This window comes from Megalobrama amblycephala, linkage group LG1 (assembly GCF_018812025.1).
Source record: "Megalobrama amblycephala isolate DHTTF-2021 linkage group LG1, ASM1881202v1, whole genome shotgun sequence".
NCBI classification, from domain to species: domain Eukaryota; kingdom Metazoa; phylum Chordata; class Actinopteri; order Cypriniformes; family Xenocyprididae; genus Megalobrama; species Megalobrama amblycephala.
Window position 1 is genome coordinate 55,338,095 of NC_063044.1, and position 16,567 is coordinate 55,354,661.

The 16,567-nt window shown below is 36.9% G+C and overlaps 2 protein-coding genes across 2 annotated transcripts; one reads left to right on the top strand and one right to left on the bottom strand.

Annotated features, from left to right (window-relative positions):
- Positions 1-450: 450 nt before the first annotated feature.
- On the bottom strand, positions 451-11,375 carry mapk3 (mitogen-activated protein kinase 3). The gene is made up of 9 exons (XM_048202405.1): positions 10,919-11,375; positions 9,275-9,457; positions 8,964-9,153; positions 7,454-7,570; positions 7,260-7,374; positions 6,618-6,749; positions 5,156-5,265; positions 4,890-5,018; positions 451-3,080 (listed from the first exon to the last, which is right to left on the bottom strand). The coding sequence occupies exons 1-8, from the start codon at positions 11,128-11,130 to the stop codon at positions 4,899-4,901; spliced, it is 1,179 nt and encodes a 392-aa protein (XP_048058362.1). The 5' UTR covers positions 11,131-11,375; the 3' UTR covers positions 451-3,080; positions 4,890-4,898.
- A 1,148-nt stretch (positions 11,376-12,523) lies between these two features.
- nudt9 (nudix (nucleoside diphosphate linked moiety X)-type motif 9) lies at positions 12,524-15,811 on the top strand. The gene is made up of 8 exons (XM_048202417.1): positions 12,524-12,683; positions 12,869-13,102; positions 13,340-13,429; positions 14,190-14,276; positions 14,442-14,553; positions 14,761-14,907; positions 15,095-15,179; positions 15,281-15,811. The coding sequence occupies exons 1-8, from the start codon at positions 12,592-12,594 to the stop codon at positions 15,424-15,426; spliced, it is 993 nt and encodes a 330-aa protein (XP_048058374.1). The 5' UTR covers positions 12,524-12,591; the 3' UTR covers positions 15,427-15,811.
- The last annotated feature ends 756 nt before the right edge of the window (positions 15,812-16,567 follow it).

The window sequence follows — 16,567 nt, forward strand, 5'->3', positions numbered from 1 at the left end:
AAATAACTGTGGCTGTCAGGTCGCAATTTATTCACTATACACTGATAATGTTTGGAACAAGGTCATAAATACATTATTAATACACAGAGAAAAGATAATGATCTATATTTGAGTGCCAATAAAAAAAAAGAATCGAGCGCAAATTAAAAGTTACTTTTACCATAAGCCGATTTTAATTTGACATATGTACAAATCATGTTTTAATCTGAAATACCTGAATTAAAGAAGAATGTGAATACATTTTTTTAAATGATCATTTCCAAATATATTTAACCTTCAAAAGTTTTGTTGATGTTACAATATATGGAAGGAATATGAATGATTATTTAAAAAGTGGTGTACAGTTGAATTTTTTTTATTATTATTTTAGTAAACATCTTTCAAGCAGGATTAAAGGTTCTCTTTTCTTTATTAAAAAAAGAATTTAAAAAAAAAACACAACACAAGGACTTACAGTATCAGGAATTTTATTTAATATATGTATATAATTCTGTTTTTGTTAATTGTTTAATTTATTATACCCATAAGCATATACATAGACTATAACCATCCATAGCTCATTTCTCTTGACAATCTACCCATATCATTTAATAATCTTTTAAAATAATTCCTTATAAGATTCAGGGAAAAATAGACTTCAGAAAGAGTGAACAGCCAATTATTTTTCACACCCAAAGCGAACAAAATGAAAGAAATGCAAAACATACTTTAAAAAGGACAAAAGTTTTTAAATCCCTTTTTTAGTTTTTAAAATAAAAAAAGACCTTACCAATATAACACCAGCAATAATCATAATAACAGCCATTAAAAGGACATTATGATATCTGCCTCCTTTACAGGCTTTTGAAATCATACTGTATGCGTGCAGGTTTATATGTGAGAAATACATCCTTAAATGTGTAATGTATGTGTGTGTGTTTATGTGTGTATGTGTATGTGTGTGTGTGTGTGTGTGTGTGTGTGTGTGTGTGTGTGTGTGTGTAAGACTGTTGACAGTCCCCGTGGTCCCAATCACAATAAGCATATCATTGCCACTGACAATACAGTAATATAAATAATCTTTTTCTTGATAATGAATTGTTTCCCTCAGATCACAGAGCGGGATGATCTCCACTCCTCATGAGGAAGCAGAGAAGAGCAGCTTCTGGTTGGAAAAGACAGACGTACAGACATAGACATGGGACGCGACCAACCGTCATTGCCTGTTACACTTTAGTTTTTACCCTAACAAGTGGTGGATTACGGAAAAAAGATGAAGACTAAAGCGTAGAAATAAGAAACAACTTTTGTCACAGGAATAGATATAACAGAATAAAATTGCACTAAAAACTGAAACGAAACAAAACGTTTGGTCATGAGACACAAAGTGCAGGTGCACCGATTGAAAAATGTCACGTGATTGACGTGCGGGGTGAATTTTCTCTGCAGTTGGGGCTTGTCTCAATGGGGTTTTACACAGGGGGGTTTATAAATTTATGCAAATCACACCCTGTATTTATGCAAAACAGCTACACACTGTGCCATTTTAACTCTTCCCACTTGAACATGCTTTCCTCATCCATGACTGGCCAAAAGCAATGACGGTTTCTTTAAAAACAGCTTTTTTTTGCCCCCCACTGAAAACGTGTAATAAAGGCAGGTTGTTAAGTCTTAGATGCAATGCATGCAGAGTAAGTCAGTTTGACAATAGATAAACACAAGGTGAGCCAATCACAGGCAGGAGAGGCATGAGGTCAGCAAGCCCTGTGGAAAAGCCCTTTGAAAAGTTCTGACATCACAGGGAGGGAATGAGGAAAAAAATGTGCTATGGCTCTGAAAGTGTTAAGCTTGGCTATGATTCCTCAATCACTCCAGGACAAGCGAAGAAAAGCAAAACAAAAGAGAACAAGGATGATGCGAAAGAAAAAGAGTAAGGGACCGATATCTGCAAGCAACAAAGGCAGAACGTGGGGAACTATGTGTGACTTATCAGAAAGGAATCATGGCAACAGTAGCCATGGACATGGTAACCAATGACAACTATTATTATTCACAAAGAAATCAGAATCAACCCCCCATAAAGAACGCACAATGAAGGTCTGCGCACCACAGATCCTCCATGAAGTGAACAGACGAGCGTGAGGAGGAGAAGGAGGGAAAGGAAGCCAGCATAAAAATAAAAAAAAAAGAAAGAAAAGATGATACTGATGGCTTAAATTTCCCAAGAACATTGGCAAGAAAGTCTCAGTTCTCAACAGTAGAACATGATATTTTACAGCAGATGACACGATTCCATCTTGCTCTCTTTCCTCCGTTCATCCTGCCTGTCGCTGTTTCTCTTTTACTCAATATATTTCTCAAGAATCAAAACAAGACCTCTTTTTCTCACAATAGAAAACAAAAAAGACTAAGCTCATTAAATGTAACATCATTTGTCTTTGAAAAAAAGAAACAAACAAGCAATGACTTAATATTTCAAAAGATATTCAAATATAAATTTCCAACATTACAAAACACGATTTGTAACTGATCTTAACGTTCAAATTACAGTGTACATACAGATCGCCAACTTACAATACTCCAATGAAACTCAAAACCACTTATATATACACACACACACACCAGTCAGTGCCCATCATAAAGATTCTCTTTCTCTCTCTCTCCCCATCTCTGTTGGAATGAAAGAAAAAAAAAAAACACCCAGAACAACACAGACCAGTAAAGAGACACCCTCGAGAGAGACATAAAGAGAAAGAGATGGATACAAACAGAGAGAGAAGCAGGGTATTGATAGAAAGGGTGAAAGATGCAATTGTTTGAGAGAGCAGGAGCTGTGTGCGGTATACGATGAGAATAGTGAGTCTGACGGCCCCCATTAATGGCGTTATGATAAGATGTTATAAACCCAAACTAGCGCACAGCTTCCCAGCAAGAAAGAGAGATGGACAGATAAAACAAAGCTGAAGTTTTTAAATGTACATTTTTCCTCTTTTTATCTTGTTTTTTTTTTTAAATGTATATATGCATGTATATGTTTTCGCAGGTTGTCTGGAGTTATCTTTATCTGAGACTCCACGCTGCTCCGTTATTCTCAACGATGGCTGCAAAAAAGGATTATTGACCATCAGTGGACATCAAAAGGTTTAAACAGGTAAATCTTTGAATCTATTTTTATATATATATATATATATATATATATATATATATATATATATATATATATATATATATATATATATAAAAACAAATAAATATTCAAATAATTTATTTTTTAACAAACAAAAACAAAATCTTATTTTTTTTGGTCTGTTCAGTATTTTAAAATACATGTAAATACATATAATTTCAAATTATCTTTTAATGAAAGCAATTACTTAAATTTTAAGAGAATATAAAAATTTATTTGAAATTATCCCCTTAGCATTCCTGTAAAATTTGCCTGAAACGCCTAAAAAAAATAATAATAAAAAAAAGGCACACCCAATGTAAATTGCATGCTGTTCTTGAACCATTTGGAGTATATGCATGTTTTTTTTCTCTTTTGAAAGGTATGTGTACCAGAGTTTATTTAACATTCAAAAAAATTCTTGATATATTTATGTTAATACACTGAAGACCTAAAATGATGATTAAGAATTAGTTTTAGTAAAAAAAAAAAAAAAAAAAAAAATTGTTGAAGGAATATTTCACCCAAGAATAAACATTAGTGATTTTCTCATTTTCTCATTTGTACATGTACATTGAGATGCATTGCACAAGGTTTGACAGCTTGCCAAATATGAATGCATATACACAATAATGCACAAATGAAATTTGAGAATAACCATTCAAATATTTCTCACAAATATAGTGCATGAGTCATACAGACTATTTTAATGGTGTGTTTTTGTTGTGTTTTAGCAGCTTGACAACCTCTGGTCACCATATGCCTTTTCTGGAAAAGGACAGCTTAAATATTTTTTAAATAAAGGGTTAGTTCACCCAAAAATGAAAATTCTATCATTTATTACTCACCCTCATGCGGTTCCACACCCGTAAGACCTTCGTTCATCTTCAGAACACAAATTAAGATATTTTTGATGAAGTCTGAGAGGTTTCTGTCTCTCCATAGAGATCCAGCACAACTACAACTTCAAGGTCCAGAAAGGTAGGAAACACATCATTTAAAGTACTCCATGTGACACCAGTGGCTTAAACTCAATTTTATGAAGCAACATGAGTGCTTTGTTTGTGCAAAAAAAAAAAAAAAAAAAAAAAAACCCACATAATTTATCACTTTATTTACAAAATAATATTATCCAAAGCGTGTTCATGCAACAATGCCAGCTCTTGCGTGAACACAACACGCATGCGTCGTGATGCTCTCGTGAACGCGCATTGCAGATCAATATTTTTAAGTCGTTTTTTGTCGTTTAAAAAATTGAGTTTAAAATTGAGTTTAAACCACTGGAGTTGCATGGAGTTTAAGACTTTAATGATGTTTTTCCTACCTTTCTGGATCTTGGAGCAGTAGTTGCATTGGATCTCCATGGAGGGACAGAAACCTCTCAGAATTCATCAAAAATATCTTAATTTGTGTTCCGAAGAGGAACGACGGTTTTACGGGTGTGGAACAACATGAGGGTGAGTGATTAATGACAGAATTTTCATTTTAGCGTGAACTAACCTTTTAATATCTTGTTTTGTGTTTCATGGAAGAAAGTAAGTCATACATGAGGGCGAGTAAAATTGTCATCAGTTCATTTTTGGGTGAACTATGTCTTTAATTGCTCATAGCATATGACTTCCTCTAAACTTATTTTAGTCACTTTTCTTGCATGCCTTAAACAAAATGATAGTAATACACACATTTATTGACATTACTGAAATGTCACACTTGCAGATTTTTTGACGTGTATGCGTTTTTGTACCTGTCCCTCTCAGGAGCCCTGGTAGTTGGCCTGGAAGCGTGCAGTCTCCTCAAAAATGAGCTCTTTCAGCTTCTCTTTAGGAAGGTCGTCCAGCTCCATGTTGAAAGTAAAGGGCTCCTCAGCCACAGGCTAAATTTACAAACAATGTGAAATGCCTTTAGTCTTAACTAACAGATATGGGATTGTACAGATGACAGATTGAAGGGGTGTGAGGCAAGCCAACAAAAGAAATGGAAAAAAGTGCTGGAGAGGGGAAAGAGCGATACCTCATCAGAGGGGTCATAGTACTGCTCCAGGTAGGGGTGGGCCAGTGCTTCCTCCACGGTTATACGCTTGATGGGATTAAAGGTTAGCATGCGGTCCAATAAATCCAGAGCTGAAACACAAAGGCAGAAGTTCCACACCAATATGTTAAATCTATGATTACAAAAGAACTTATTCATTAGTACTAATATACAGCCTATTAATCATGCACAACTAACAAAATGACAGTCACAGAGAAAAAGCATACCAGGATGTAAATGTACAAATACAGTAGTTCATTTTTCTTTTTTTCTTTTTTTTTTTTGTCTTCCCTGCCAATGTTTCATTAAACATACTTGCACAATGCAGCCAGACCATCAAAAGACCATTTGTTGACACCCACATTTGTTCAGTACTCCCACGCGCACACACACACACACACACACACACACACACACACACACACACACACACACACACACACACACTTGTATATGTGGTTTACAGGGACTCTCCATAGGCGTAATAGTTTTTATACTGTACAAAGTATAAATTCTATCCCCTTACACCATGTCTTACAATGGACATGACAGTTGTCGTGTTGCATCATGCCACAACAGCTTGCAGCTGTCTACACTAGACACGTCAAAGTTATATATATATATATATATATATATATATATATATATATATATATATATATATATATATATATATATATATATATATATATATATATATATAAAACTTTCCGTAAAAGTTTGCTATGGCTGGTCAACGCCTTTGTACTACCACTGGTCCGTGGCTATTACATAATAGGTAGGTGTGCGCTGAGGCTCCACCTTATTTGACGTGGAAATTTTTTCCGGTTCATTTCTCCTGTTCAGTCCATCAAGGTCAGATGTCTGCGAGTGAAAACATGAACACACTGGAGAGCCGCTTTTTAGAAAATGAAGTTGTAGTTCTGATGAAACGAGACACTGATTTTCATGTTTAATACAGTAAAGCTGCTTGATTTAAAGCAATCTATTGTATATAAATAAATGTAACGTGACTACTAGAGTGCCGAATTGCACAGCTTGTGCAAACATATCCACGTTGCAATGATCAGATGCTTTTCTTATTCTTTATTAAAAAAAATGCTTACTGGTTCTCTCAACTTTGTTGTGCATTTATTTTGTTATTGAGAGGAAAGCATGCAGCACACATTTACATATCTAAACGCCGCTCTCAGCAATGTGGAGTGTGTCAGATATTCGTTAACAGTATATCACTGGTCATGTATTTTAGTATTTTTTTAAGCTATTTGGTTTACAAGGACGCAGAAAGCGTCCTTGTACACCATGTTTACCTTGTAATATCCATGTCATTATACACATTTGTGTCCTCATAAACAAGAACATATACACTTGAGACAGCTACTGTCAGACCTTTCTTAAACATCATTCACTAAACATCCCTAAACATTCAAAGGTGTGAGCTTACCTTTGTTGTCTGCTTTGGGGAACAGCTTGGTCCATGGGATTTTCGGTTTCTGGGGTAAAGACTGGAGGTAGTTCCTGGCCTTCATGTTGATGATGCAGTTTAGATCATCTTGAGAGGGGGAGCCCAAAATACCTGGTCGACGGGGCAGGAAATTTAACACAGAATGAATGAGCTAAAAATGTTTGCATGCCCAAATGAGTCAAATAACAACAATATAGTGGTCGGCAACTGAAAATCATTGTTTCTACAATCTCCTTGGGCTTGCTTTTGGATAACAGACAGCAAGGAAGAAAACAATTCTGAATGAAAAAAAGAATGCGCTAATAAAATGTTAAATATTTTAAATTGCGCCTGGTTAAGCTTAGCAGTTTTTAAAAGGGAGTAGAAAATGAAAAAGTTAAGCCCAGGTGAAGTTAGTCGTTAACACTGCACACTGTTCAGAAGCTGATAAGTCTATTCTTTTTAGAGTGTTTTCTGCCCTCACTGATATAGTGTGTCATAATGCACAATTCTCCTACTACATGCAGTTGATGCATAAAAGTTCCTTTTTTTATGTTATTCTTCAGGTAATGCAGATTTGAAAATGAAAGAGAAGTCGGAAAAAGAGGAAATTCCATTTTAGCATTGCACTCGTGTTTTTACCCAGTATGTGGTTGAGCTGGTCCAGATAGTGCTTTCCAGGGAAGATGGGTCTGTTGGACAACATCTCAGCCAGGATGCAACCCACAGACCAAATATCAATGGACATGGTGTAGCCCTGAAAGACAAAGAGATTATGTCAAAATTTGCATCCAGTTCATATCTTAAATGCTAAAGACAAACACACATGGACATACCTTGGAGTTGAGCATGATCTCAGGGGCACGGTACCAGCGAGTAGCCACATACTCTGTGAGGAATCCGGTGTGGTCATGTTCTGGGTCGGCTATCCGTGCCAGCCCAAAGTCACAGATCTATGGGTGAGGAAATATAATTATACTCTGTACAAACCTCCAACATGCAATTTTGCTTTAAAAAGAGCCCTTTGTTTCTATATTTAGCTTCACTAGGATCATTGCCTTCTGATTAAACAAAGCACAAAAACTACATTACTAAATTTGGTCCTGCGTTCTTCAAAAATAGCTGCACCAAAATAGACCTTTTATGAAATAATTTCCACTCATTAAAATCACATTTGTTTTACATTAGATTTACTTTTTAATGTCAGGTTCAAAGCTGCAGTGTTATTACCAATGGTTTAATAAACACTACTTCTATTAAAGGGTTAGTTCACCCAAAAATGAAATTTCTGTCATTAATCACTCACCCTCATGTCGTTCCACACCTGTAAGACCTTCGTTCATCTTCAGAACACAAATTAAGATATTTTTGATGAAATCCGATGGCTTAGTGAGGCCTCCATTGACAGCAAGATAATTAACACTTTCAGATGCACAGAAATCTACTAAAGACATAATTAAAACAGTTCATGTGACTACAGTAGTTCAACCTTAATGTTATGAAGAGATGAGAATACTTTTTGTGCACCAAAAAAACAAAATAACGACTTTATTCAACAATATCTAGCGATGGCCGATTTCAAAACACTGCTTCATGAAGCTTCAAAGCTTTACGAATCTTTTGTTTCGAATCAGTGGTTCAGTGCACGTATCATAAGGCTTGTTCGAGATGCATTGGCGTTGCGCAGACCGATCGGCATATGACATCAAAGTACTGCAAAAGTGTCTGAAGAGCATACGAGCAAACGACTCATGCTTTTGAATCTCTCTTGCGGTACTTTTATGTCATACGTGATCGGTTAGCACAGCGCCAATGCATCTCGAACAAGCCTAAACTGCCAAAGTCACGTGATTTCAGTAACGAGGCTTCATTACATCATAAGTGTTTCGAAATTTCAATGGTTCACCACTAGGGGGCGTGACTTTGTCAGTTTGATACACGCTCCGAACCACTGATTCGAAACAAAAGATTCGTAAAGCTTCGAAGCTTCATGAAGCAGTGTTTTGAATTCGTCCATCACTAGATATTGTTGAATAAAGTCGTTATTTTGTTTTTTGGTGCACAGAAAGTATTCTCGTCACTTCATCACATTAGGGTTGAACCACTGTAGTCACATGAACTGTTTTAAATATGTTTTTAGCAGCTTTCTGGGCACTGAAAGAGTTAATTGTCTTGCTGTCAATGGAGGCCTCAATGAGCCATCAAATTTGATCAAAAATATCTTAATTTGTGTTCAGAAGATGAACGAAGGTCTTAAATGAGAGAGAATTTTCATTTTTGGGTGAACTAACCCTTAGGAGTGTTTGGAGTTTTTTCAATCAGGAAAATCAGTTTGGCTGTTCTGACCTTGAGGTCACAGGTGGTGTTGATGAGAAGGTTTGAAGGCTTCAGGTCTCTGTGCAGAACATTGGCAGAGTGAATGTATTTCAGCCCTCGCAGGATCTGGTACAGAAAGTAGCAGATATGGTCGTTGCTAAGTTGCTGTGTCTTCAGCAATTTGTAAAGATCGGTCTCCATCAGGTCCTGTACGATATAGCTGAAACGCAGTTAAAGAACTACAACACAATGCACAATACAACAATGTGATAATATACACTGTGTTCAAAATACAATGAGTGGTGCATTGTGAGCCCGTTGGTGTGCATGCGTAAGGATACACATCCCTCATATATTCGATGCGGCGTGCCCTCAGGATGTCATTGATGCCTATGATGTTCTCATGACGGAACCGCAGGAGGATTTTGATCTCCCTCAGGGTGCGCTGGCAGTAGGTCTGGTGTTCAAACGGACTGATCTTCTTAATGGCCACTCGGATCTTATTCACATTATCAAAAGCTGAGCTGCAGGCGGCAGGGAAAGAGATGGTGGGAAGTGAGGAGGGAGAATTAAAAAAAGTCAACTCATACAAGCTTGTGCGTGTATTTAACTCATACAGAAAAGGAAAAAAAACACTGCATGATTTAGTGGCACATTTGACAGTAAATGGAGGTTAACTTCAAAAAATGTTGTGCGTCAACCTCAGGCCATGCTAAATATTATATGAGCTGTTTATTTTATATGCAATGTCTACATTGTTCAAAACCCTGTTTTGTGTTAGTGTAAATGAAATAATATTCAATGTTTTTTAATAAATAAAAAAAATACACACACACACATACATATACATATATACATTATATAATTTGATAAAAAGACAATTTAGAGATTTAAAAATGTTTACCAAAATTAACATCAATTCAACACATCAAAACGATAACATTTGTATGTGATTTGAATTGTTAGACATGTTTTTTAAAACAAAAACTAAACCTGTGAGATTGCACAGGCAAAAATATCCAATTTTACATGCATATGATGCGTTTAAAACTACCAAAGTGCACTGTAATTGTGGAAAATACCTAGTATCTAGATTCTTTATGTGTTTTTTTCTTCTTATGCTGCTGTCCGATAGCCCTAACCAAATATATCCATAGAAGGCCTTAGTGTTTTATTACAGGGGGTTTGTTTACATCCTCCTGCAAAACTTGACAGTCATTTTGAGGATGGAGGGCAGGCCAACGCCTTATCTATTTTGTTTTCCATCATTTAAAGACATAAGCAGTTAACATCGTATCTCAAAAATGGTGCATACTGTATTTCTACAAAAACCTCAAAAATATTTCCTAAAACACTTCATCGACATTTGGCCGCATCGTAACCACGCCTGTTTTACGAGCTCAGAGTGAGATGTCAGATTGCTAGCGGTGGAGCTAACAACCCTAGCGTGCAGATTCAGACTACAAACAACTAAACAGACTCCTAAAATCACGAGAGACAAGTGACATTTTCATCTGAGCTAAACCGAGTGCTCTTAAAAACACAGATTCACGTGCAGTGAGACACTGTTGGTGCCTAGTGAGCTGCCTACCTAGATAGGATTTTTGAACGTTTTAATGTGAATATGACGCCAAAAAACTATGTTTATGTAGGCAGATCGCTGTTTTGAAACACAGCCAGTGTGGAAGAATGGGATTTAATCCAATGCATTACTCGAAATCTATTGTTAGCCCTGAGATTCTAGGAAGGATGTGCAGAAACTTGTTGAGCCAAACAAATTATTCTGTTGATTTCGACACCGTTTATTTCTGCTTTTCTGTCCATGAAATAGGAATACGGTATGCTATATTTGCTTTCGGTAAATCAACACCCTTTTTCTGTCCTACGAAGAGCTGATCAGTAGTACCAGCCCACTAATTCTCGCCCCGATCCAACGGTATCTCCACCGAAGTGTGCTACTTCAAAAACGAGCAGTTTCCGCTTACCAGACCATTCCATAGGCCCCTTCCCCGATGTACTGGAGATCGGTGTATCGGGGGCCAACGTCAAAATTCTGTCCCTTCACCGACTCTAGGCCAGGTTTGGGTCCCGCCGCTCCATTTGCTCCCCCGGGCGCGACGGCTCCTCCAGCCCCGGCGGCGCTGCTATTCGAGCCCGCGGCTCCGGCCGCCGCCGCGCTGCTGCCCGATTCCGCCATCGTTTCTGTCCACAAATCAGTCGCCTTCGCTCAGTCTTTGGCGGGAAGGGGGCTCGTATTTGCCTTTCGATAAAAGACAGGTTTATTGGATAGCAAAGGCTGCCGTTATACGGTGCTCTTTCTTGACAGTCGAAGAGGAGTCGGTCAAGGCCCCCCCTGTGGATGCGAGTGCGGAACGAGCGTGCATCTAAACGGATCGTGAGCGCGAACGCGCATTTCTCCTGTACAACATTCGGGGGCGCGCGCTGCTAGTGAAAAGCTACAGCAGACGAATTTACATAGTGCTCGAGTGGGTGTGCAGATGCCTCCCACGGTTACGGTTAGTAGGCACTCCGGCGTGATTTACAGTTTGTGGTTGGAAAAAAACACTGAAGGGAGAAGTGAGTATCTTAATGTGCAAGAGAAATATACGAACTCGGCATAGTTTCCATATATATGGATGTAATATGCATACATACATACATACACACACACACACACACACACACACACACACACACACACACACACACACACACATATAATATATATATATATATATATATACATACATATATATATATATATATATATATATATATATATATATATATATATATATATATATATATATATATATATACATACATATAGAGTGGATTTTAAAATTTTACTTCTCGTTTATAAATCCCTAAATGGAGTACCTTTCCACCCTTTTGACTGAGTGAGCACTATCCAACAAGATCACTTCGGTCATCTAATAAGAGGCTCCTCCTGTCTATCCCTAAATCTAGGTTAAAATATATATATATAATATATAATATTATATAATATATATATATATATATATATTGTTTTCAGACTGGCAACACACTTAAATAATTTTTATAATTTGATACCTGCCCCAAAAGAAATTCATTATTTATGTCCATTATATTGGGTAGACTACAATGTACGACTATCATTGTATATGATGCATAAATCAATGTATACATTATTAGATTGTATTTAATTGTGCTATATAAATAAATTTCCATTGCCATATATATATATATATATATATATAGAGAGAGAGAGAGAGAGAGAGAGAGAGAGAGAGATTATATATTGTTATATAAATATATATTTATTGTTTTCAGACTGGCAACGCACTTGAATAATTTTTATAATTTGATACCTGCCCCAAAAGGAATTAATTATTTATGTCCATTATATTGGGTAGACTACAATGTACGACTGTCATTGTATATGATGCATAAATCAATGTATACGTTATATACATGCAACATGTGCATTGTTGGCGCCTCCAGGAACATGGTTGAGAACTTACTGTACTAGAGAGATTTTACAGATCATCCAGCAGAGCAGCACCCTAGCGCTCGTGATCATAACAGCAAGTCGCATGAATTGCGTCACTGAAAGGCTGGGCTGATCTCTCACTTCCTGCTTACTGCGGCTCTGGGCTTCATATATTGATTTGGAATGAAAACAGTTTCCCGTAACTGGGTTGCGTCGGTGCATGTAGCGCTTAGTCTTATTGGGCTTCCGTACCCTACTGGTACAAGTGGAATCTGGTATGTAAATTATTAAATAAAATTGCTGTAGTTGTGATACAAGGTTGAAAGACAGGTCTATTAGCGACAGCTTTTAATGCATGTTCTCTTGTAGTACCTAGTAGTTTGTCTTGTATTATTTTTTTAAAGAAACATCACTGACTTTGTGAAACTGAAATTAATAGTTTCTTTAAACCAATTTTCAGCAGGAAGAACGCCATTAGCAGCACTTCCAGTCTCTGTTCATCAACATCTGTCTACATGTCTCCTTCCGTGCATATTAAGGCTCGTTCTCCAGTATATACTGGCTCAGACACCAGCCGCTTTCCTGTCCCAGATGACAAAGTTGACTGGGAGACAGACTGGCCCCAGTACAAGCCTGTTCACTATACGGCCCCTACTGTGCTGAAAAAGCCTGTTTGGGCTGACCCAGAGATTGGGTGAGTAACAACATATGTAAAACACGCCATGAGTAATGTAAATAATTAATTATATTTTATATATTATAAATTTTAAATCCATTAAAAAAATTCAATCACTGCAAATTTCCCTTACTGGTTTAAAAATGCACAAGAGAATGATAGTGGTTAAAATTAAAATGGTATACCTGATAATGTTTTGAAATATATGTGTGAAAATTTCTTTTGATTCATTCAGACTATTTATACTTCCTTCAGCGCATTTTCCCCACAGTTCAATTCCCTGGATGGATCTGTGGACAGGAGAAGCCACGAAGGCCCATATCGGATCCAGAATGGAAATCCACTGTGAGTAAAAGTCAAGTTGCCTTTATTTATATATCATAAGTCTTGGATCAAAGCGGATTAAATGTAATAAACAGGAAAATTGGTTTTTATTTTATAGGTTCAACATATTTTGTTGAACCTGGAACAACATTCGTATCCGAAAATTTAGTCCTATCCTTTTCCCAACCCCTAATCCTAACCCTACCCGTAACTAAAAATCAGAGGGAAATGATAGTTGAATAACACTGATATAGAAGCACCTAACCCAGGTTGTAAGCCTAAACTTAACAAAAACAGTAAACTTGTCCCTCAGATCTGATGGGTTAATTGGATTGTTGTTCCAGGACCAACAAAGATGTTGATCCAGGAACATGATGTACTCTGTGAAATCACGTTCACCAGGAAAATAACAGATTCAAAGATGCAAACAAATTCTGCTGCAAAGCAGCTCTACTGAAGACAATAGTGTCCTTATTCAGCGCAAGTCAGTTCAGAGTTGATTCAATTCAGTTCAATAACTGTGTGAAGTTTATCAATTATAAAATGAGTTCAGTTCAGCTATAAGCAGCTCCACAGAAGACACTAGTGTAGTTATTCAGCTTGAGTCATTTAAATGTTGATTCGATCCAGTTCAAAAACTGTCGATGTTGCAAAATTCATCAATTATAAAAGAGATTTAAAACATTAAAACACAAATTCATCAAAAAATTTAAATATTTGTAATATTTACAAGGCTTGATTTCCTGCTTATTAATGTCTACTCACTGTAAATCATCCTCAGTAATCCACATGGAAGAACTGGACTCCAGGGCAGAGGATTACTGGGAAGGTGGGGTCCAAATCACGCTGCTGATCCAATAGTTACCAGGTATGTGTGTCATAATAAATGGCATAACCAGCCTTTCAACTGCAACCTCTGTCCCATTCGACTGGTTTAACAATTCCATGAATGCAAGGTATTTTGTGTTCAATGTGTCAGAGTTCACATCACTTAAAACAATCACCCATTCCCGTTTCTTGTGGCTTCAAACAGGTGGAAAAGGGACTCGTCAGGACAACATGTCCACCACACTAACTCACAACTACCCATACTGCAATTTGTGTCCATTAAAAGGTTGGACTGTGGTGAATGGGCCATTCCAGGGGTGAGTATAAATTGTGATGTTAGTTTATATAAGCATTATCTATATTTTTAACAGGGACCATCTCAAACAACAAATTTTGAGTCAAGTTTTCAGAATGGTTATTTTGAGTGTGGGGTGATTTTAAAGCTTGTTTAAAATTCATTCTGCTAATATGCTAACATATGGTTATAATCTTTGTGGTGATTGTATAATTTGTGGTGTGTTCAGGGTATGGTGGACCCCGGAGAGCGCATTTCTCAAACATTGCAGCGTGAGTTCTCAGAAGAGGCACTGAACTCTCTGCAAGCATCTCCAAGTGACAGGGAAAATATCCAAAAGAGAATCACTGAGCTTTTCAACTCAGAAGGTCTTCAGGTAAGACCTTGCCCTTATGTGTGATTTTCAGTGTCTAAAGGTGCAGTCGCATTAGCGAAATTCCTCGAGGAAAAAAAGCTCCATTGTCAGCAGTGCAGTGATGCATGAATGACAGCTCACAATGAACAATGTGACCGTACCTTAAGCGATGCAGTGCTATATAACACAGCAACTCTTTTTCCTATAGGTGTATAAAGGTTATGTAGATGATCCAAGAAACACAGATAATGCTTGGATGGAGACAGTTGCAGTCAATTTCCATGATGAATCAGGTAAAATCTTTATATTGATTCAATATAATATTCTGAAGGTATCTTTTTGAGTGAAGTACATTGTTCTACCCCACAAGTTTAAATCATTTTTTTCCATCTAGGCAATAGTGTAAGTGAGCTTCCATTGCAAGCAGGCGATGATGCTGGTCAAGTGAGTTGGATTGATATCGACTCCTCCCTGGCCCTTTATGCGAATCACTCGCATTTCCTGGAGACAGTTGCTAAGAGAAGGAATGCCCACTGGTAACAGAAAATTGTTTAAACAATGCCTTTCTGCTGTGACATGAATGAATGAATGTCTAATTTGACTGAAACATAAGAAGAACTGTAGCTTGGATACATAATTCAAATGGAAAATCAGTTCTGGTGCTGGTACATATTGATACGGAGTGTGACCGTTTTGCCACAACACTGCCAAAACTTGCATTCCAATATACTAAAGGATAACCTCATTTATCTGTGCACTTTCTTAATATCCGGTATAAAGCATGGCTACTGAAAATGAAGGCTTACTAATTATTTAAGTTATTCTTGTTACACTGAACTGAACACTATTATCTTTATAAGAACTTGGTCAGCTTATGCATGACTGTCTCTGTAATAGCCAAAGGAATAAACCATCTCATACTGGACACTTACTCTGTGTGTTGATTTACCTACTAAAGGGATATTCCTGGTTCAATACAATTTTTATAAAAAATGAGGGACAGTGAGGCACTTGAGCAGTGTAAGTTCCTGCATTGCCAACAGAATTGAAGTCATCAGTAATGCTGATATGTAAAAATGGGAAAATAATTTCATGATGTTGGTTTTAACCTTGCAAAAATGACCAAGTATGTCCTCTGAGCGACTGAGCCATGTTGACATCACCAATTATATTATAGTCTTAGATTCTCTTTCAGTTTGTATGCTGCTCGATTCCCAAGTAATTTGCTCTCCAAATCTCAACAGTATTCACTGTCTAGGGTAACAAAATTCCTAGATTAGAGGACAGAGTTGTTCATGAGATTGAAAGATGTGTCTCTAAGGCCCGGTTTCACAGACAAGGCTTAGCCTAAGCCACGATTAGGCCTTAGTTCAATTAGGATATTTAAGTATCTTTTATAAACGTACACTTGAAAAAAATCATTACAGGTGTGCATTTTGAGACAAAACAATGGCAGTGACATATTTTAAGATATGTCAGTACAAGTTGCTTTCAGTTAAGCTCAAACATGCATTTTAGTCTAGGACTAGCTTAAGCCTTTGATGATAGCCTATTTTGCCATCTGGTTGATGGGATCGGTCAAATAATTGTTAGTTGTAAGCTATCCATTTCAGTGATAATTGATCTAATTAAGAAAGAAGAATAATCTAGTATAGAGTGGACATGAGATAAAAATAAATAA

Bases quoted from the DNA above. Each gene is read 5' to 3' on its own strand.
- mapk3 (XM_048202405.1), bottom strand. From the start codon at position 11,130: ATGGCGGAATCGGGCAGCAGCGCGGCGGCGGCCGGAGCCGCGGGCTCG. The intron at 7,571-8,963 runs GTCAGAACAGCC...CCTCACCCATAG, and splicing joins ACACCACCTGTGACCTCAAG to ATCTGTGACTTTGGGCTGGC. The intron at 7,375-7,453 runs GTATGTCCATGT...TTTGTCTTTCAG, and splicing joins AGATCATGCTCAACTCCAAG to GGCTACACCATGTCCATTGA.
- nudt9 (XM_048202417.1), top strand. From the start codon at position 12,592: ATGAAAACAGTTTCCCGTAACTGGGTTGCGTCGGTGCATGTAGCGCTT. The intron at 13,103-13,339 runs GTGAGTAACAAC...TACTTCCTTCAG, and splicing joins TGGGCTGACCCAGAGATTGG to CGCATTTTCCCCACAGTTCA. The intron at 15,180-15,280 runs GTAAAATCTTTA...TTTTCCATCTAG, and splicing joins CAATTTCCATGATGAATCAG to GCAATAGTGTAAGTGAGCTT.